Raw genomic sequence first — 22,371 nt, forward strand, 5'->3', positions numbered from 1 at the left:
CAGCGCCACCTGTAAGCGAAAGTGACATCATCGCTCCAACGCACGTGGCCCCCCTGTGATGTCACCCCTCGCTCAGATGGCTCACTCTGAGGTGGCTCAGAGTGGAAACGCACCAGCTCCTTTAACAGAAGTGTGCAGCCTGCTGTGGACCAGCTATTCCTGGGGATAATCCTTACACCGTGCGCTGCCGAAAACTTCTGTGTGCTCTATCAGGAATGTGTTTGTTGGGTATGTTAAGCAAACACGAAAGGCGTCTTTCTTTGCCTGGCAGGCTTTTTCACTTCCTCGCAGGCTTTTTTTCCTTGCAGGTTTTATCGTTGACTTGTAGGATTTCCGATGCCTTGGACTCAGTCAGAGCCCTGTGGTTCTTTTATCCTTGGTGTAGGACACGGTGTTACAGATGTCACTGTCAATGTCGGAACACATTAGATGCCACACCACCTCCAAAACTATTTTAATTTGAACAAATTACAAACATCCACACTGTTTTTTCCTTGAAAGGTCAGACATGTCAGCGTTAGCTGCACAAAAATATTTGCACTGGCAAAATTATGTTAAATCAGCATTGACATTTCTAGTCATTTTAATTTCGCATAAATTTAGGCATAAATACTATAAATGCAGTACTTGTGAAGTCCCATGCTTTTTAACAAAAATGTCCTAATTCTGTATAGCACATCTGCTTCTATGTTTTGTGTCCATTGCCACAATTTTAGATAGGCTTCATTGTTATTTGTGGAAAGAGTTGATAAATATTGCAAAATACTGGGTAGATATTACCAGGGAGATGCTTGAGTTTTAAATAGCTGTAATCACAGGCCTGATTGCATTACTGATGTGTGCTAACAAAAGCATGCATGGGTGACTGTGGGAACCTCTAGCAATCATTTGATTGTGGCATGTTCTCAGTTGTGAATACTTATGATGTCCTTTACTTTTGTAAAAGAAAGCGGCCTCTATTGATAAACGCGTTAACGGGGTTTTGTTGATGCACAAAAGTTCTTTTAAGTATGAAGTAGGTTTTAGTTTTGGATCAGCAACAGCTCTGGACTTCAAACTGGACTAAACTGAATTTTAAAAGCACAGGTTAATTAAGGATAGTGAATCTAGCTTCTTGCGTTTGCAATTCAATCGCCTCGCTCCCATCATATTTGCCTCCCCCGGTTCTCTGTACTCCCCTCACTTCTGTGGCACAGCAGCCGAGTTTCCTGCGCCCGTGGTCAGAGTGTACGGCTAGTAGCATCAGGCCTGTTCCTGCTGGCTCGTTCATCCATCATTACTCGCGGGTGCTCTGGCACTGCGTTACGGCGGCCTTCCTCGCGCAGGCCTTTCAAGCAGGGAATCTAGTCACGCAGCTCCTTTCTGAGAGCAGATAACTCCCCCCAACTGGGGCCTTAGCATCCTGTTGTCCTGACTGTAATCCCAAACAGCTCTGAGCTGCCAGAGAGTGGGTCCTACTCCCCCCCGCCCAATCCTCCCCCTTCTAGCCCACAGCTGATGCTAGCAGGCCTGGCATTTTGCAACAGATGGTTCTCAAATATTTTCCACCCTCTTTTTTTAATCTCTCTCTCTATCTCTCTATCTCCTTTCCCGCGCTTTTTTTTTTCTCATCTCCCCCCCATCCCTCGGTTTTCCAGCAGTACCACTGAGTTGTGACATGTTTATAGTGGTGCCTGAGCCCTAAATCCTTCCCTCCCCATCTCCCAGCCGCATTGCCCACCCGTGGAGATGGCCCCCATTTCGCCTGCTGGTGGCAGGATGCATGTCCGAGTTAGGAGTGAGGACGAAGGAAGAAACACTGCAGCTCCCCTACAGCTGCAGCCCCCAACCGTCCAGACAGGACATCCAGGACGTCCAGGACATTCAGGACGGCGGCGTCACGCTTTCCCGCCTCGCTCGTCAACCTCGGGTTCTCCTGTACAGCCACGGTGTGGTGACGCACAGGGACCTACTGCTGCTGAATTTAGCGTTGCCGGTGTGGGCTCATTTCCTTCACAAGATTTTACCAATGTTTTTTCCACCATGTTTGGTCATAAGTGGGGTGAAGGGGCATGGTTTGATAATTCTGCCAAGTTAGAGTTGTGTTTGGCTTCTGTAAGAACTCATTCATTTTAGTCACTCATTCAGTCGTTCATTGACTTTCAGGCAGACTATCGCAGACTACAGCACTTGCTAATGAGAGGTAGTTGTGGTAATTAGTGGGCTAGAGGCATATTGATACCCTGTGTACCCTCCTCTCAGTTTGTACATCATGACTGGTGTTCGTCCTGTTCAGCTACTGAGGCATAATTGCCACAGTACGTTTCTATTCTTGTGGCTAATTAAAGAGTTGAGCTGTATTTTTTCTGTCAAATTCCTTTATATGGGAACAATTTCAGCTTTTCCCTTTCTGCAGGAAATGTCTTGTTCATATAAACAGTTATTCGCAGAATTAATAGGCCATGTCCAATTTCTTTCAGTAACATCTCTGGGCAAATATTGCCAAATGTGTTTGTCTATATTTGTGCTGACCAATTATCTCGCCTCGTGAGGTACCCCCTGACACGGTGTGTCGAAAAACGACCTATGCAGTTTTTGTTTCGAGACGTGACCACGCTCTGAGCCATTTGGCTGCTTCGTGCTACCAGACTGACTGAGAAATGCTCATCAGTCCGGGGGGAATAAACCGACTACAATAATAATGTGCTTTGCTGAGTGCATTCACTATGTAATTCCCCACCCGAGAATTATGCAAAAGCGAAACTAAACGAACGACACGTAGCACTGCGCTCATCTTGACTGATGCGAGCCTCTTTAGTCCGGAGGCAGTTCCGTTTATAGCACTAGAGCTCAAACCTACAAAAAAGATCTGTTGGAGAGAATTGGTTTTGACACTTTACATGGATAATAGCAAGGACACTCATGGAAGCGCCGTGCCATTCCGACCCCCAATATGCCGGCTGGAATGTCAGAATGTTCATTTGCAAACGTTCCAAAATCACATATTTGTGGCCGTATGGTGCAGAAACCACTTTCTAATATATTTGTCACAGTTTGTGTCAAAGGCTTAATGATGTAGCAGTACTTGCTGTAAGATGTTTTCTCTCTCCAATTTTGTTAAGCAATTATATGTATTTGTAGTTAGATGTAGTCTACGTCTGCCTAGTTTCCTACTTTATACTGAGGCGTTAAAACTGCTGGCTGTATTATGGGCTTGGCAAATGTAGTCACTTTTAACTACAAATTGCTCATAAAAATGGCTATGTACGTTTTATGTACAGGTAATTAAAATATACCATCATAAGAATGACACTTTACAAAGAATATCTAAAATATCCCATTGTGTTATTATAGAGATGTCATAAAGACTGACCACAGAGTTTAAATGAAAGCCATGTTTCGGATATCTACACGTGCTCCGGATACAGCCTGAGGCCCAATGTTCAAACAGGTCATTTATATGAATACTACCAAGAACAAGCCAGTGCAGGTTTTGCCAGTGCAACACAGATGAAGGGTTTGCCTTTAGAGACGTGTAGTTTTTTTTGTTGTTTTTTTTTGTCAGCCTTCTTCTAGGAGATCCCCGCTCATTTGATCCAGCATGTCAAACTCTTTCCTGGTTGAATTATTCATGCAGATTTAGCCTCAAGTAGTATTCCCCACCCCACCCCCTACACCCCCTACACCCACCACTGGAGGTATAGCTATTAGTTATGGCAGACCATTATTTCACCTGGAAAAAGTACATGTTGAAAAAGCATTTGGCCCGATTAAGTGCTGACTTCTGACACTGCTTCCAAGTTGCCAGAAAGATTAAGAAAGGTCTGAGCATGAGGCCTGGATGTTGAAGCAAAACACTGCCTCCTCACTGCCTGTCTTATTTCTTGTGCAATTTTAATCTGTATCTCTCTACTCCCTCAGGGATGTCTTTGCAGTCATCAAGGTCATCTTCGTCTGTATCTTCATGAGTATATGGCACAGTGGATGTGAAAACCTGATAGACAGTAGTTAGTAGACAAGTAAATGGAAATAGGAGCGCATTATTTGGTGATCAGCTATGAAAATGGTCACATGTGGCCTAAGCATAATAGACTTGTAATTAATAAAATACAGTATCACACCAATTGATTAGATGCCTTTAATTAATACACTGCCTGGCCAAAAAAAAGGTCACCACCTGGATTTAACTAAGCAAATAGGTAAGAGCCTCCCATTGGATAATTACTGCATGGGTGATTGTTTCAGCTGGCAACAAGTTATTTAACCCTAACTGATGCAGTGAGTAGCTTCTCATTTGTTAAACAAGCATGTCGAAAGACACATCCTGAGGTCGTGGAAAAGATGTTAATCTGTTTCAGAAGGGTCAAATTATTGACATGCATCAAGCAGAGAAAACATCGAAGGAGCTGAAACTACTAAAATCGGGTTAAGAACTGTCCAACACATTAATAAAATGTGGAAGGACAGTGGGGAAACATCATCTTCGAGGAAGGAATGTGGTCAGAAAAAAATCTTGAATGATCGTGATCGGCGATCACTTAAACGTGGTGAAATCAAATCATAGAAAAACAACAGTAGAACTCAAGGATACATTTAATAGTGAAATTAAGAGCATTTCCACACACACAATGCAAAGGGAACTCAAGGGATTGGGACTAAACAGCTGTGTAGCCTTAAGAAAACTACTTGTCAGTGAGGCTAACCGGCAAAAACGGCTTCAATTTGCTAGGGAGCGTAAAGATTGCATAAAGAAGGTCATGTGGTCTGATGAGTCCAGATTTACCCTATTCCAGAGTGATGGGCGCATCAGGGTAAGAACAGAGGCGGCTGAAGTGATCATCATGCCTAGTGCCTACCGTACAAGCCTGTGGGGGCAGTGCTATGATCTGGGGTTGCTGCAGTTGGTCAGGTCTAGGTTCAGCATGATTATGTGCCCAAAGAATGAGGTCAGATGACTACCTGAATATATTGAACAACCAGGTTATTCCATCAATGGATTTTTCTTCCCTGATGGCACAGGCATATTCCAAGATGACAATGCTAGGATTCATCGGGCTCTAATTGTGAAAAAGTGGTTCAGGGAGCATGAGACATCATTTTTACACATGGCTTGGCTACCACAGAGTCCAGACCTGAACCCCATTGAGAATCTTTGGGATGTGCTGGAGAAAACTTTGCACAGTGGTCCAAATCTCCCATCATCAATACAAGATCTTGGGGAAAAATGAATGCAACTCTGGACAGAAATAAATGTTGTGACATTGCAGAAGCTTGTGGAAACGATGCCACAGCGAATGTGTTCCGTAATCAAAACTAAAGGTAGTCCAACGAAATATTACAGTGTGCGACCTTTTTTTTTTGGCCAGGCAGTGTATCCCAATGACACTTGTTTTGGAGCTCAAAAGTATGCAGTACTGTTAAAAATCACTGGTTTCAGCGTAGATATCTTTCACACTGAATTGTATAGCTTTTTGGTGTCGTGGCAGACAGTTGGAATCAGGAATTTGGAAAGTACCTGCAGAAATGTTCACTAATCTATGGATGAAGTGAAAACTTTGAACACACCCATGTCAGAGTTCCATGGGAATGAACCAAAACGTCTCCACAGCAGTGTGTGGGACTGTCCAATAACAGGAAGCTAAAGACAGTGGTCAGTATTGCAAAAAGTGGCAAACTGTTATTGATCTAAGGCTGCTATATTGCTTTTTTCTTTCCAGGGGATTTGGGGTCATAGAGTACTAAGTAACTTTTGTTAAATCTAAAGAGTGCTGCACTCAGTTGGTTTTCCATTAGTGCAATATCATATTCTGAGCCCCCTCCCACCCCACCATCTACTAGGGATCCGCTCTATTCCTGTCGCATCTTCCAGGAATCCCGCCCCATTCCCATTCCGTACACCTGGGCCTTCTAAACTGTCCTCCACCCCACCCCCAATTGTGTTCGCGTCAGTTTCAGCCAAGTGCTCGCTGAAGGGCGATCAGTCACCCAAACGGATGTGTTTGTGTGTCACCTATAATGCAGGGCTCTAATCTCACAGCCTGCTGTGGTGTTCCCTTCCACCCCGTACATGTACGGCAGTGACAAACCGCCTGCTGTCCCCCTCCAGGAAAAGCCTAAAGAGCTCTCATGCAGAAGCTGGCGCAAAAGCAGGGCACCCAACAACTTGCCAACGACAGGGGGAAATTATGGCTGTTGATGGCAAAATCACTGTAAATCATCATGCATGAATGGTATTTTGATACACTGTGGTAATTTGATGCATGTGCTTGCATGCAAATCACATTTGGCAAGTCCTTTCCTGGACAGAACTCAGGTCTGTGAGGTTTAGAGGTTGAAACACCATTTGCGATGTGCTGTAAGAGTTTACATATAAGCAGGTGCCGCAGGACTATAACATTTAAACTAGACATTCTGCTGGAGCAGGGGATGTGCGTGAGTATGTGTGTGCATGTATATTTGTATTTACGTATGTGTGTGATTTTTTTTTTCTCTCTCCTTTCTTTATATTAAGGCAGTCACTTTCAGCAGTTCTAAATTCTGGTGACAGAATGTAAATATTTTATTTCTCGAATTCCAGCTTCGGTGCATCAAAAAAACGCACGCCGCTGCAACTCTGCTCAAAGCCCATTATTAATTTATAGATTTGAAATCCCTCGAATGCTTCCTGTAACTGATATTACACTTTGGAAAGAGCGGCGCGCTCTTTCTGAATCGCATATGAAGTCCCCTGTCTGTGTATTGCTTATCGTGCTGGCCCACCCTCCACTTGTTGCCCAGAGATGAAGGTCTGTCAGGCCCTTCCTCTGCCTCTTCCTCCTCCTCCTCGCCACCCCGCTGCTAGTTTAAACATTTCAGATGGCTTTTCTCACCGTTGGGGGAAATCCAGATTGAGCAAAAGCAGCTTTGAGCGAAAGGATACACAAGACCCCAGAGTTGAAATTATCCGGCGCCCTGGCACAAGACGGCACTGGCTGGCCTAAGTCGATCAGTGGGATCTGTGTCACATTCCCTAATCAGTCCATCAGAGTAAATCTTTGGACAGATGTATAGTGGCAAATTCAATGAGAGTTCGCAGATATCATCAAAAGCATGTGCCAGATCTCGTCCACTGACTGTCAAGCAGGACCACAGTGTTGGGCTGTGGTTGTTGCCAAAATTCCATTTGTATTCTCCCTGCCTCTCTCTGTCTTTCCCCACCATGTTTTCAACGTAAGCTCCACTGAACAGAATTAATGATGCAGCAGGACTACATTTCATTTCATTCCTACATTTCATTCCTAATGATCTCTTCGTTTCTTTCCCCTCCATTCCCCCGGTCCTGATGTGCGCAGCGATGCCCAGAGCCGGCCGTCCGCGTGCACCCCACCCCACTCGACCGGCCTGCTCCAGTCCACCCCCTGCGACCACAACCCATGCGCCTGCGACGCCACCTGTGTCTCCAGTCCCCCGTTGGAGGTGGTATGTCTGTGCCCGCATGGCATGCTGGGCCTCCTGTGTGCCGAGGGTAGGTCTCCCGCCACGTGAATGCCTGCGTGTGATCATTTTAAGGGCGGAGGGAGCCAGGCACTGGCGTCAGGCTGCCGAGGAGCCAGTTGCGCGTTCCCACAGAAAGCGCCCTGAAGGCTGTCATAATTTAGGGTTAGTCATCTTTTGAAATAGATCCATTATGTTAGGTTTTGTGTTTTTAGCCATTGTGCTAGTTTGACATTATGGAGTCTTGCGTTATAGATATAACAGTGAGTAGCTAGAACAGCTTCTGCAGCCTCACTGAGTTTTTACTCGTGCAAAGAACAGCTTGAGACTGGGTAAGATGAGAGATTACATCTGTATGAATTTGCCCATCCGTCTTCTAAACCCTGTGCACACTTGGGGCTTTTTGTCTTCTTGGCTTCATTCTAAAGCTCACCCTATGAGCCGCCACACAGCCACAGGGCACCAGGGAGTTTGCTGCATCAGTCAAAGCGTTCTCACTCTTGAGGAGCCATAATCGGTTCACACCACCAGCTCTGCGGCCAGAGTGATTTGGCTGGCAAGCCCGTGTAATAGTCTTAGTCAGTACTGCTGCGTTATCTGCCCTACGCCAACGTCTTCTTCATAATGTTACCCTACTGCGTTATCACTCAAGCTAATTGTTAGCAATTACACCAGTTCACAGCCTGGGCTTCCTTGTGCCCTCTGAATCCGCCTTTTGTTCTGGCACCAGACAAGCTGCCGTCCGGTCAATTAAAAGAGTAGGTTCTGGCATTGATTGCCCAATGGTTTCTTTAATCCAAACCTCTCTGGGTCCACTCTGTCAGCTTCTGTATTAAATGTAGCAAGCAGACCCCTGAAGAACAGCCAAAACATTCCTAAGATGAGAATTGAAGGCCCCAGGGTACGCTGCTCCGCACGCTAACGTGACGCAATGCTTTTATTTCTACAGCACGTCCTTCGTGTCTTGATCCGCAGTTGCTGGATCTCATTCACGAAGGACAAAACCCCCTTACTGCACCGAAATCAAATTGGGTGGTATGATGTTAAAAAAACTGACGCTAAATGGCATGCGGTTGATATTTTAAAGTTGGGTGTTATCAGTTTAAACCAGAGTGATCGCTCAACGTCGCTGTGGTCCTTGCTGGGTGCCGGGGCTCTGAGCTGGACTGGCTTGGCTTGCCATTGGTTCACAAAGCAGTCACTTATGTGAGGCCAGGTAAAGTGTGTTAAACTATTTTCTGGTCTGCATTAATAGTGCTCCCTGCTCACTGTGATGGATGGCACTTTATATACCAGAGCAAGGTAACAATTTATGTAGCGACAAATTACATGTTCCTGCTTAATTACACCATTCATTACAGTTTAGTATACTGAATAAGATGTAAGTTTAATACTCCATGCTCATACTGTTTGTATCATGTACATACAGACTATCAATGCGTTGCTCACTGTTACTTGGTATATTACACTAATAGTAGGATTACACTGTAACAATGGAAATGTAATGTAAAATGTTTCTCAGGGCTGCTAAAAGCTAACTTTAGTGCTCAGAGTATCCGTCAATCTGTCAGTCCTTTTTTGCTGAAAAGAAAAAAAAATGACAAAAACAGTATTGGTCATATTAGCATTTATCATTCAGTTTCCTGACAGTCAGATTGGACAGTAATGGAAAAACAGGTTAGCATGACAATTGTAACCATATTCCAGCCAACCATCACTTCAGCTTAAGGTGATGCCTGCATGATTAAGTTTGTGCAGCCGTCTCTCATTTTGCGATGAAAATTGTCAGCTATTCTACCTAATCCATACTGGAGTGCTGTCGCTTTGATAGCATCATTAAGGTTAGCCTTGGGGTTAGCCTGCTAGCTTCGCCAGTTATCATGAAACAATTTCAATCTTCTGGTTTGTTTGATCTCTATGACTTCATACGCCCCACCCACGCCGAGGTTAGAGCTCTTAAAATACTGCATCAGGCTTTTTTCCGAGATTTATCATTAAAGCCATGACGCTGAACGACAACGTTATTTTGGCTTGTGTATATTCAGCTGTGTAAAAGATTTCATTATATGCCCAGCAGGTCAAGAGATGTGAAGATAATGAGCCTAATCAGGCGTATTCGTCAAATGTTTTGACGCCAGAACATCAGGTGTATAGTTCAATACACACATAAGTTATTTAGCAGCGCCAGGGTGACATTATCGACTTGTGTGGCTACATTTCTCATGGGCCAAGTTACCACGGAACAGAACAGTTACGTCTTAGCCCAAGCTCCCCCTGGTACTCCAAGAAGACGTTTCTGAGTTGAGCGGGTTTACAGCGGGGGGTGTCTGACGGGTTGGATGGAGAGGGGAGGTGTTGTCAAGAACTAGAGCCAAGCACAGCTGAAGTCGCCACTTTACTCACAACCTAATCGCAGGTGCGCAGAGAACCTGGGGAGGGGGATTAAAAATTAAAATAAAATATAACACGGCACGTGTCTTCCTTAGTCCTGCTAATGTAGCATTTTAGCACACTACAGAGTCACTCAAAACAACAACAACAAATATAAGACCCCATGATGAATCCTTTCCGACGGCAGGGGAAACTTGCTAGGTACCGATTGGCGCGGAGACCACCACCTTTTTCAAAGGGGAATAAACTGGCGATGTGTCGCTTTTTAAGACCTCGCTATGAATTGTAATGGGCTCCTACTTGCATGCCAAGCCCAGTCACTCCCACTTGATCCCGGCAGCCCTGTGAGGAGAAACACAAGTGCAGTGCGGCGCCATCGCCTACAACTCATCGCCATACCAACTGATGCCGTAACCGGCGGATAATTATCTGCGCAAAATACCTCCGACTATATGCATGCAGAACGGTTTTAAAGCTTTAATTGCATGGAATTTAACCAACGATACCTTTTAGTTTGTGTATTGCCACAATAAATTAAAAAAAAAAACTGTACCGTGACGCAATTCAGGGCAAAATCAATTCCCCGGAGAGTAATAGCTGCTCTAAAAATCTGTTTAGACTAAACAAATATTGTCACAGGAGAAAGGGATATTCCTTTCTACAATACTCCGAAGAGTAAAAATAAACACTACTCCATGCTGCATTTACCTTTATTGAAAAAATAAAAACTTAAATCTAAGCTTTCATTACTGTTTGGATGTGTCTGTTCTTAAACGAGGGGTCACAAACATGTAGAGAAACGGGTATGAAATGGAAAAGGTCAGAAAAGCTCTGCATGAAAAGGTAATCTTTTGTGTGGTTTTGTGAGTCATCATTGTGGTCAGTCATAAAAAACCCGCTAACATATAAACAGTAACCGTCACCTCGATAGGGGATCTTAATTCCCCGTTAATGTATTTCATGACTCCAAATCACACATTTGCTACTCTTAACGCTGTTTCCTTTTGATACTAATTGCTGACGGTGCGTGAAGCGGGTCCCGACGCTGTCCCGGAGACTGGATTTTTCTGTTTTAAATCAGGCCACAGTTTTGACACCAGTACTTTCCCAGCCCTTAAAGGGGCCGCGCACTCACGTTTCCCCGTGTGGGGAAAGATCAAACCTCTAAAGGCGCCGGAACCTTCGTGTCTGCGGCCTTGCGCGGCTCGGCGCGCCACCACATCCCGGCGATGTTTTTATAAACATCTGAAGATCTGCGGAGACGGTCGAGGATTCTCATCCGGATCGGATGTTTTTTTGTTGTTTTTGTTTTTGCTTTTCTCGTCCTGTGTGTGCGCCTTCGTGCGCGTTGAGAGACGGTGTGTGTATGGGTTAAAGATCGCGGCCCCCCTCGCCCTCCGCTGACCAGAGTCACACTCCTTCATTAGGCACTGTGCAAACACAAGGCGACGATCCTATATCTGCACAGTTTTCACAAGCGTCAATAATTCAGAAGGAAAACAACGCCTGCACACAGACACAGCAGGAGTGGGTTTGGGGTGAGAGAGAGAGTGCTCTTCACACTGTATTTAGCCGGAGACTCCGGGGGTGCAGGGGTGCAGAGGGGAGCGTTGAGCCGACCAGGAGAAAATGCTCATTATTTGGGAAGATGCACACACTCCCCGCCTGTGCGAAGAAGCTCAGAGAAGAACGCCAGACGAGGGCTGATAGTCCGAAGCTCCGGTGCTTTTCGTTAACGCAAAGACTGTGCCTGCGAGCATGCGTTTTAAAAGGCAGTAGAATTATAACAGACTGAGTTCTGTCTTCTCCTGCCACCATTGTAGATTTTAAAAAATGCTTGCGATGCTTCTCAATGAAACAAAATGCAGCCGACTGTAAATGTGAAAAGCCCAAATTTGGGGGGAAAAGCAAGGCAATCTTTAACCAAAAGCCATCCCTCCATGACATGGGATAAAAGACAAATGCGCTGTTAAAAGTACATTGCGTGGATCAATATCGCCATCTAGTGGCCATTTTTGAGATTGCACCAGATTTCCCGTAACGTCAACGTTCTAGTCATACTGTTTCAATATTATGCTGCATCCCTCGCATATCATTGTTAGACGGTATCCTAGGTAACTAGATGACTCCAGATGCTTCAACAGAAATACATGAGTTGTTGTTTGTTTTGATGTGGTTTAAGTGTGTTTTCCACCTCGACAGCCATCGCCCTGACCCGTCCGCGATTCAGTGGGCGGGACAAGTTCGGGTACATGTCCTACATGGTGTATGCACCCATCCCATCCCCAGCATGTACCACTCCTACGAGTTCTGTCTGAAGTTGATGTTCACCGGTGACGCTTCCGCACTGAAGGACAAACTTATTCTCTTCTCTGGCCAGAAAGGTCAAGGTGAGATGAGATGGGAGTGAGACCACATTGAGTGGACCGGGGTGGGGAGGTTATTAAAGCGACCCAAGGGAAATATCTTGGTAACGTCAAAGGGCGTTTCGAAATCGCTTCCTGTCATGTATGTGATGTGCACGGGGACTGTTCCACATGATCCCATGCTGAAATTTAGACAAAGGGCAACATGACTGAAGATTTTTCTTTCAAAACTAATCGAGATTTTTTTTTTATCTTCTTTCTTTTTTCTTTTACGTAAAAATGACTTTCTCTGAGACCAACACCTGGCAAAGTCCACTGCAAGCCTTGCATCAATACGAAGCCCGCGCCTCCGTTTCCACTAATTAGGCCGGTCCACATTCGTGGGGATGCGACAGGGTCCGTCACGCAACCATCATTCCATTTCCTATGATTGCCCCCCCGGGGGGGGGGGGGGGGGTTGCTGAGTGACATGTCACCTCGCGGGGGCCATTTAATCAACGACAGACAGGCGCGTAAGAGCGCGAGGGGCTCGTGAATCTTGCGCAGTTCGGCAGGCCTCTCCTGGGATTACAGTTTAGGGTGATTCATCGAGGGAACAGGAGAGGAAGACAGGGGTATGAATAATGAAGCAATTGTCAGGGGAATGGCACACTACAGTAGAGGATGGAGGGGTGGAATCCCCAGAAGTGAGAGGTGGAGAGAGATCAGGGATGAGTATGCCATGGTTCACATGGTCTGATGAATTGACACATTTGATTTGTCACTTGCACACAATGTTTAGACTTGAAAGGGCTTTCTGATGTGTGAGAATTCATGAAAGAAGTGACTGTGTGTGTGTGTGTGTGTGTGTGAGTGTGTGTGTGTGTGTGTATGTGTGGTTGCGCGCGCATCTCTTGCATGTCCATAGGCACCGACAGAGATGACTTCTTTGCCTTGGGGGTGAGGAACGGACGGATCATCCATAAGTACAACCTCGGCTCCGGGGTTGCTACCATCATCAGCGAGCAGCTGAACCAAAGGATCAGAATACACACCGTGCACTTTGGACGGTACCTCAGGAATGGGTGGCTGAAGGTACAATCTGCCTCAAACCGGCAACGTGCTGCATGCCTCAGACCACGCCACTGTCCCACTGAGCCAGATCACAGCAATGCAGCCCTTGGTAATCATGCTATTGTTTCAAATCATCTCTGTCATTAAAATAGTCCAGCAAGTGTAGCACCAGAAGCTTTGCTTTTTAATAATTGATTCAGATTTAAAATTCTTTAGGGGTCCTCGCTTTTGCTGTATAGAATTTTAAAACACACACACACACACACACAAAGAGAACCTGTTTTCAAGGATCACCACCTGTTCCTGTCAGATTGGAAGTACTGTGCCGTAACACTGCACTGGAACCGGAGTCCATGCCATCTCTGCTTGACAGGCCTTTTTTGAGTTGCTCTCCATCTGCTTTAAGCCAGTGCAACTGAGCCCAGCGGCAGGCTTTAAATGTTTGAAGTCCATACGACTGATTCAACAAATGACTCAGCCCAGGAACACCTCTCACATAGCACTGTCTGGATAGTGGGGCTTTTGCCTCAAATGAAAATGGGTCATGGCTGGATTGGGTCTTCAAAACCGGCACAGGGTAGTTTCAAGTGAGCCAGACTGATGCACGCACGCACACACATACACAAACGCACCCTGCCACCATGGATATCGACATCCAATGTCACTGAAGCACCTGATAACCTATTAGCTGTCTCTGCTCACGTTGACAGCCAGAGGAACAAGACAGGCGTGAGCCCCGGCCGCCTGTCGGGCCTGAACGCCTTCAGCCAGCTCTACGTGGGTGGCTGTGGCCTCAAGGCTCCGCCCGCTGGCTCCGGGTTTGACGACGGCTTTTAAGGTGAGATAATAAGCTCAGTGGCCTCTGCCTTGTCTACCTAATTGAATTCCTGCCATCTGTTTGCTTAGCTTATGTGCGCGTGTCACGTCGTGACGCCGCCTTTAATGCTGTTTGCCGCCACGGCGAAGGATTCCATTTGGGGTTACACATAGCAGCTCAAGGGGCTGAATTCAATTCATGGCACCTAAATAAAATCGTTGTGGAAACCTAATGACATGGCATCATTAGCGGCTTTGCGTCTCTTTCTGTCTTTAATTGGAGCCCCCTTTCTTAATATATTCATCTAGGGAGACTTTGACACTTCTACCACATCAGGGATGAACTGTTGAAAGCAGATGAAATAAAAGTTATTTCTAGCTGTTATTATAAATAGTGCTCAACGTGTTAGATAAATAAGAGGCCTGTTCATGTTGTTCCAGTAATGATTGTGATGTCTTTTTTGCCCCAGTGCGAGGTTGTTGCAGCAATATCTACTGTTATCATTTATTGTCATAACCCCCCCCCACCCGTAACCATCAAACCTAATTTCTAGCAATCATTAGTTGTTTACTGTGACACACTGCTGCGTGTAAAGTCTGACCGTTCCTCCCCGTAAAATGGCTTTCATTTGCTTGCTTCTACATGTTTCACTACAGTGCCAGCCTGTGCATTCAGCTCTACTAGCTTAATGGTACATGGGTGGGTACGGAAGAGGGACATCTCAAGTTCTCCTCGACAACTAGTGCCCTGTCTCCAGACGAGGTAGCCTGCACCCGCCTGTCTCCCACACCTCTTAATTGCGATTGCTGGTGGTCAATACAAGGCTAATGTACTCTATGGGCTGTTACCAGTGAGCTGTGGTCTCAGAGGAGCCGTGTCAACAAACCCGACGCCACAGCGATTTCTCTGCACCGCGTCTCCGTCTGTTGCCTTGGCGCGTTTTGCCTCATCCTGGTTGGAATTCGCACACACAATTACCTGCTTTAGACCCGGCAACTGGTGAGCCGAACGCAGCAGGATCCGTAAGGAAGATGAAGTGAAAATGATCATCAGGGTCTCCTGCATTACGTGTCTGATCAGGAGGCTGTTTATGTGGACAGTACCGGTAACTACAGCAAACCTCTCTGTCAAAGTGGCACATAAACCAAATCACATCACTGGTAAATAAACCAAATTTTACAGTCAGTGTTTTTCTTAGTTGAGAGGGGAAAAAAGAATACTTTCAGGTTCCAAGCCTAGTGTGCTCTCTCTCTCTCTCTCTCTCTCTCTCTCTCTCCATATCCTATTCTATTGTCTCTCCCCAGCTGACACTAAAACAATCACCCACTTAAACCATCTGCCTCTCTTTGTCAACAGAAAATATATTTGCTGGTTTGCCACAGTCACTGGAGAGAGCTGAGCTCAGGGTGTAGACGGCATCCATCCATGAATATTCATGAATGAACCCGGCGTTTTCTCCACTTCCTGAGCAGGGGAATGACTAATTCAGCAGGCGGGGGAGGGGCTCTGACTGGAGGCACTTCTAATAAGCTTACTAATGACCAAGAGCTTCTGAGATCCCTGAGCATATATTCACTACTTTCCTAAATAGAACTTTTTTTTTTTTCCCTTCCAGAGAGCATATTTCCTGTCTCCAATTAATTTGGGCTTAGAATATCTTTTGGTCATAGAGTTGTAAAATCACAATAAGACAAGTGTAGAGTTGCAGAGTTAAAGTTTAAAAAGTTTGCTGTTGATGAATAGCGCTCAGGCTCCAATTTCACATGATGAAAGATGGACTTCTGAATTTTTTTTTTTTTTTTTTGACTTTACGTTCTGTTCGTATACTAAAAATGCAAATCAAATAACAGACCTGTAGTAAACATATAAACATATAAGTGCAATATTACTGCAAGGCAGTTCATGCACCATAATACACCTCTGTAGTGGAGAACCTTTCTGTGCCAAGTAGGCATTAATATAACAATATGATGCACTGTATGGATAATGGATGGATAGCCCAATCTTTGTAGTGTTAATTGTAGTCTTTATTCAATCTTTGTAGTGTTAATTGTAGTCTTTTTGGTCAGCAGCTTAACCAAAAAGATTGACCTATGTAGTTCTAGTGGTCTGTGTGGCGTAATAGTTTTATAATGGGGTTAACGTAATATTTGACGATGAACACAAATACAGTAAGTCATCTCGACAGGCATAGTGTAACTCAAGTGTAACCTTTTGCATCACAGTATCTTTCACCCAAGTGTGAAGAATACAGTGCCTGACATGCTTGGAAATCTCAGAAGGTAACTGAACCGAATTTGAGTGGTCTTCAGAGCGTTCTTCTGAGGAAAATGCCTCACTCCCAGGAGCACAGTCTTGACAGCTATCCCGTTGTGTGGAGTGTCAAATATTAGTCCATTTTACATGTCACAATTATCCCCACGGCTATCAGTTATGATTAAAAATCATTTCAGCAACAGGGAGCTCATATAACATCCGATGACATAAAAAGACCCTCACATTAAGCTTGAGAAAATAAGATGACTAATAGCTAATTATACCATAGGCTATAAGTTCAGATGCCTAACCACACCCATTGCTACCATGGCCAGTCTCCATGAACACTGGCAGAAGAACGGGTGTTACTGAAGAGCTTGGTAGTCAATAGTCTGCTTTTGTGGAGTCAGTTTTTTACAATTCTGCCCTGCTGGATCTACCCTGGTCAATTGTAAGTGCTTTTTTAAGCACTAGAAACAGAAGCATCTAGAAACAACAGCAGCTCAGACACAAAGTGGTAGACCATGCAGACTCACAGAGGGGGCAACTGGGTGGCACTGTGAAAAATTTGCCTGTGCTCTGTTGCCTCACTCAGTGAAGGGTTCCAAACTGCCTCTGGAAGAAACATCAGTACAAGAACAGTGTGTCACAAGCTTAATGGAATGAGTTTCATGATTGAGCAGCTGCAAACAAGCCTGAGGTCACCGTGCAACACCTGTTGTCCACTGGAGAAACGTAAAGCACACTGCTACTGGACTCTAGTGGAAACATTCTCTGGAGTGATGTATCACACATCACTATCTGGGAGTCTGATGGTATTCATGCCACTCCCAGAGTCGCCCAATAGTGACGTTTGGTAGGGGAGACATAATGGTATACAAATTATATGCTTCCAAATTTGATGTCAAAGTATGGGCCTTTCCTGAATTAGAATTGTAGATTACAAGACGAAGTGGAATCGTAAATTACGATCCAAATTGGAGTTGTTGATTACAAGACAGATTACGTCCAACATCAATGGACATATACGCCCCCAATGTTCTGGAAAGCCTTCTCAGAAGAGCGGAGGCTGTTGCCTCCGGAGCGTCAGGGGGTGAGGGAATATTAATGCACATGGTTATGGAATGGGCTGTCCAACAAGCTCATATAGCTGCTGTGGTCAAGTCTCCACATACATTTGGCCAAGTATATATATATATATATATATATATATATATATATATATATATATATATATATATATATATATATATATATATAACTAAATGCAGAACACACATTTATGTGTTCACATTCAAGTAAACAACAAAAACCATCGAGGTAACTATGGCCAGTACAATTATTACAATAACGTTTCAAAATAAGGAAACACATTGCTTAACCTGCCTTTTGTCTCAGCATCTATTCCAAATTGAAGTGGAGGTGGGGAGGTTGGTCCGTCGGTGAAAATGCTTTTTCTAGTCTAGCGAGCAGTTCAGCACAAAGTGTTTGATTTCGCATATATCATCAATGCATAATAATTCAAATATTAATGCTTTGTGCATGTGTGTGTGGACGGACATGTGCATTCACGGGGGTGAAAAAAAAAAAAGGTTGCATCTTCGACGTGCAGTTCCAGACCACCCCCTATGGGAGGTTCTGCGTTCCGGGGGATCCAGAGGGTCCACCCCCTGACGGGCCGCAGCGTGGCCGGTGTAGAGTCAGCCCCTGCGCGCTGCTGCACTGCCAGAACGGAGGCACCTGTGTGGAATCGAGCTCCTCTGTCTAGTAAGTCCTCACTGACCCCACATCAAAGCACGTTCCCACAGAGCTTTGCCAAGGTGCGCTTGTTTGCGTGTGTGCGCCATTTGCCATGATGCATCACAGAGTGCAGGTCGTATCATGTCTTGTTTGTGGGAGTCTGAGTACGTTTGACTTGTATTGGATTCACTGCCTCTCAGGTTCTGTTGCATAACATGGGGATATGGGACTATCGAGTCAGTTACACCTGAAGCCTATAAAATGCACTCTCCCCTTCCACATGCTGTCCCCCCCCCCCCCCGTCTGTCTAGCTGCCAGTGCGTATCCGGATGGAAAGGTACCCTCTGCTCTGAGAGGGTGTCTTTCTGCAATGAGGGGCATGTCCCTCCTCTCTCCTGCACCCGCGGTGCCACGTGTGTTCCACTCCCAGAAAGCTGCAGCTGCCAGTGCCCCCTGGGCACCTCTGGGCTGTTCTGCCAACAAGGTTAGACTGCTGCTAACCTCTATCCTGTGTTTAAAGTGCTTTGAGCAGCATTGTTGTGCATGAAAGGTGCTATATAAATAAATGTTGTTGTCGTTGTTATTGTTGTTATTAATCATAATACTGACCAAATACTGGTGGTTCTGCAAGAGCTTTAGCACTATTCTCCATACTATTTTTTGTTTGTGTCAATTATTATTATTATTATTATTATTATTATTATTATTGAATATTACTACATAAAAAGGTAAACTATGCTAAATATGACTGAAAGGACATTTGCAGTCCTGATAGTCCATTAGCCTCCATTCCCTGTTAGCTGCCTTCCAGTGAAAAAAATGTCCCTTGAATTTGTAATGATGCACTTTGGTGCTTTTGGTTTCAAATGTAACGCTGTTCAGGAAAGCAATGAGACACTAATGATAAATAACTTGAAATGATGCAGCCCTCTCCACCCACCCGCAGTTCTGTCCATCATCGACGTCGTCTTCAGCGCCAACCAGTCCTCCTGGACGGCCTGTCCCCCAATCTGCATGAGACACAGAACACATTTTCAGCTGCAGTTCCAGACGTTGTCACCAGAGGGAGACAACTAGCCGAGTGGCCATGTCGGTATGGCACATGGCGCCTGATCCAGCTCTTAATGTGTCCGATTTCTCTCTTCTCTTAAAATAAAAATTAATGCACTACATTCTGCTTATTTATTTTTGACGAATTTACAGTAGGGCTCTCCCACTCCAGTCCTACACTGTCACGCAGCCTACCCTTAAGAAACGTGGCCTCAATCGGGATCGTTTTAAACCTGCCTTTTATCTCAGAAATTCTTCAGAAAGTGGTTCCAAACAGCTCTTCCGCTCTGGTTTTGACAGAAACAGCACTTCTGAGAATGTTAATTGAGCAAACGAATGCTGATCCTGTTGAGGTGTGTATTTCGGTCATACTTGATATCAGTGCAGCTTTTGATACTAGTGATCATGGTGTTTTGTTGAATCAGGTGATTCAGTGGGTTGGCATATCGGGGACAACCTTAAAATGGTGTTCATCATATTTATCATAGTTTTTAGTGTCTGTTGGGGATGGGATGTCTCATGTCGTCCATGTTTTGTTTTCATTATACATGCTTCCTCTGGACAATTTGATTTGTTGTTTTAATATATCTTATCATTTTTATGCTGCTGATCCTCATCTTTGTCTCTGTCGAGCAAAATGATTTCAGTAGAAAATCTAACTGAAAGTATTGTAGTATGCGTGGATGTAATTTCCTTAATCTGAATGAAGAGAAAATAGATGTGCCTATTACTTCGAACTGAGAAACATAGCTAAAGTCAGACAACAACCTTAATTCCAAAAAAAGAGAGAATTATGCACATTTGTGTTATTTGACTATATAGGCATATTTATTTATGTGCCATAGTCAAAGAGCTTAATCCAAAATGCAGTGACTTGTATACTTACAAGGACCAGAAAAAGGGAACATATTACTCCACACTGCTTTTAAATTTTAAAATCTTGGCTCTGATGTATCAGGCATTGCATGATGCAGCACCAAAATGCATCTCGGATTTGTTAGTCCCAAACGCTAGGACTCCGAGGTCCTCTGGGGATGGACATCCGGGCAGTCCCAAGGACTAAGCAGAAGGTAGACTGCTTTTGCAGGGAGACTTTTCCTTTACGTGCTCCTACACTCCAGAACAGCCTGCCCTTGGAAACTAGACTCACTGAACCCAAAGATTTGTTCCAAAAAAGACTGAAAACTCTTGTTTGCCTTAGCCATTGAGGCTAGGAAATAGACAATGTTGTGTTATGATGTGTGTCTTTGGTATGGCTTTGTTTTATTGTGTTTTTTAATGTATTTTATTTATTTTTGTCAATTGTTTAGCGCCTTGTTGCTTCAGAAGCTTCTATTAAAATAAATGTTTACTTCCTTAATTACTTACACAGCATTGTTATACCCAGGAAATAGGCCAGAGAAAAAAAATATTCAAATGCACAGCGCTGTGACTCTCCAGCCCTGGAGGGAAAATATCCAGGAAAACATTTGCATGGAAGGTGCCTGTCCATAAAACCACTTATTTTAAAGAGAAAAATGGGACGATGAGGGAAGAAACGACAAATGTAAAATATTGTTCATTTTGTTTTTGAACATCAGTATGCAAAGATTTTATATTAAGTTACAAACACAAAAGTCTCTAATATGATTAGACATATAGAATAAATGGCCTCTGATATGTGTGTCTTACCTCAAGATGACTTCATCAGCTCTGTCTGGTGGATTCATGCAATTTCGTTACAGTCTTAGAACAGAGTGGACCAGACAGGTAGGACATGGTGCAGGCGGGCCGAGAGGGGAACCAAGGCTACCTGGTTCTGGACAGCCAGAGGGTGATGCAGAACGCTTCAGGGGGCATGACCGCTCTTGACACAGCTGCGGATATTTACGTCGGCGGGGTGTTACTCCTGGAGTAACAGGTGGGCTTCCGTGGCGGCATTCTCGAAGTCGTCGTCAATGGCCACGACCTAGAGCTCACGGAAGCAGGGGCGCTGGGTGGCGCCAACGTGGCCGACTGGGACGACACAACATGCGGGTACAAGGTGTGTAGGAACGGCGGATCGTGCCACCCTGTCAGCCTCATGTCCTTCACGTGCGTTTGCCGCACAGCCTGGACAGGCGCCCGCTGCGACCAGCCCGTTCAACCTGTGTCAACACGGTGCGGTCTGCATTCCTCACGTTGCAATGGCCACATACTCCTGTGCATGCTTCCTCGGGTGGGATGGGGTGTATTGTGACCTGCAGGTGTCCATCAAGATTGCTTGCTTTGTTGGGAACTATTATTTCAAGTATCAGGATTCCAAGTACAACTTGGGAAATCTGATGTACACACAAGTATCGTTCAATCTCTCTGCGAGCTCAGGAGATGGACTGATTCTGTGGATGGAGCCAATGGAGAGCAAGAATGATGATTATCTTGCTGTGGGGCTTCAGGGTGGCTATCTCAAAATTGTTATCAACCTTGGAGAAAAGATAGCGCTTCCTGTCATCTCCCGAAATGCAACCCTGTGCTGTGAAGTGGAATTACATATCCATCATCCACAACTGCACACTCATCCAGGCTTTTGTGAATGGCCAAAGAGTTCTTTTTGAAGATGTTGACCCTTTTGAGTGCTACATTGCCATTAATCATAGGGGTGTATATTATTTTGGAGGTTTTGAGTTGAACAGAGATGTGGCTTCTGTGACATCTGGCCTCTTCACGGCAGGGTTAGTAGGAAGTATCAAAGATATTCTTCTGGCTCAGGATGCAGGAACACTGCCGTTTCTTCCAGTGTATAAGGGCTTTAATGATTATCCAGGAGAGCATTAGTACATATGGATTTATTGGATAAACATCAGAAATAAATTTTATTGAAGATAGCCAGAAATGTCTGGCTCATTAGATGGGCTTAAGCATTTTTCCAGCTAGTATAATACCTTTTCTTGATATTTGTTTTAATATAAAGTAGAATCTACTTATTTGTTCTTCAATTACTTTTACTTCTTTAGTTCAGGCTATATGTGTGTATAATGGCTAGAACAGTCAGGAATGGTATCTTCCATATGAAATAGCGGTTATTTTTTGATCCATGCATGCCAAGCTTTGATAGGTTTGCTCTCTAAATCTAAACTGCTAAACATCTGTGCTCTGACCTCCCTGTACTTTGGACAGATTTCAAAACACTAGGCCATGAGTAAAGCTGAAGAACACCCCCATCCCCCTCAAACCATTCCACTCCACCAAACATCCAACACATGGCAAAGTGGTTCACTGAAGTTGGAG

At 44.7% G+C, this 22,371-nt stretch overlaps 1 protein-coding gene across 1 annotated transcript in view; it reads left to right on the forward strand.

Moving 5' to 3' along the window:
* eys (EGF-like photoreceptor maintenance factor) overlaps positions 1-22,010 on the forward strand; it is a 147,871-nt gene extending 125,861 nt beyond the window's left edge. The window contains 12 exon segments of the mRNA XM_081714325.1: positions 7,311-7,483; positions 12,046-12,116; positions 12,119-12,233; positions 13,117-13,283; positions 13,965-14,100; positions 17,928-18,102; positions 18,387-18,559; positions 19,022-19,151; positions 20,850-20,882; positions 20,884-21,246; positions 21,248-21,622; positions 21,624-22,010. Coding sequence (XP_081570451.1) covers positions 7,311-7,483; positions 12,046-12,116; positions 12,119-12,233; positions 13,117-13,283; positions 13,965-14,100; positions 17,928-18,102; positions 18,387-18,559; positions 19,022-19,151; positions 20,850-20,882; positions 20,884-21,246; positions 21,248-21,622; positions 21,624-21,918 — 2,206 coding nt within the window. The 3' untranslated portion in view covers positions 21,919-22,010.
* Positions 22,011-22,371: the final 361 nt, after the last annotated feature.

This window comes from Electrophorus electricus, chromosome 5 (genome assembly GCF_041902795.1).
Source record: "Electrophorus electricus isolate QZ-2024a chromosome 5, ASM4190279v1, whole genome shotgun sequence".
Lineage (NCBI taxonomy): Eukaryota > Metazoa > Chordata > Actinopteri > Gymnotiformes > Gymnotidae > Electrophorus > Electrophorus electricus.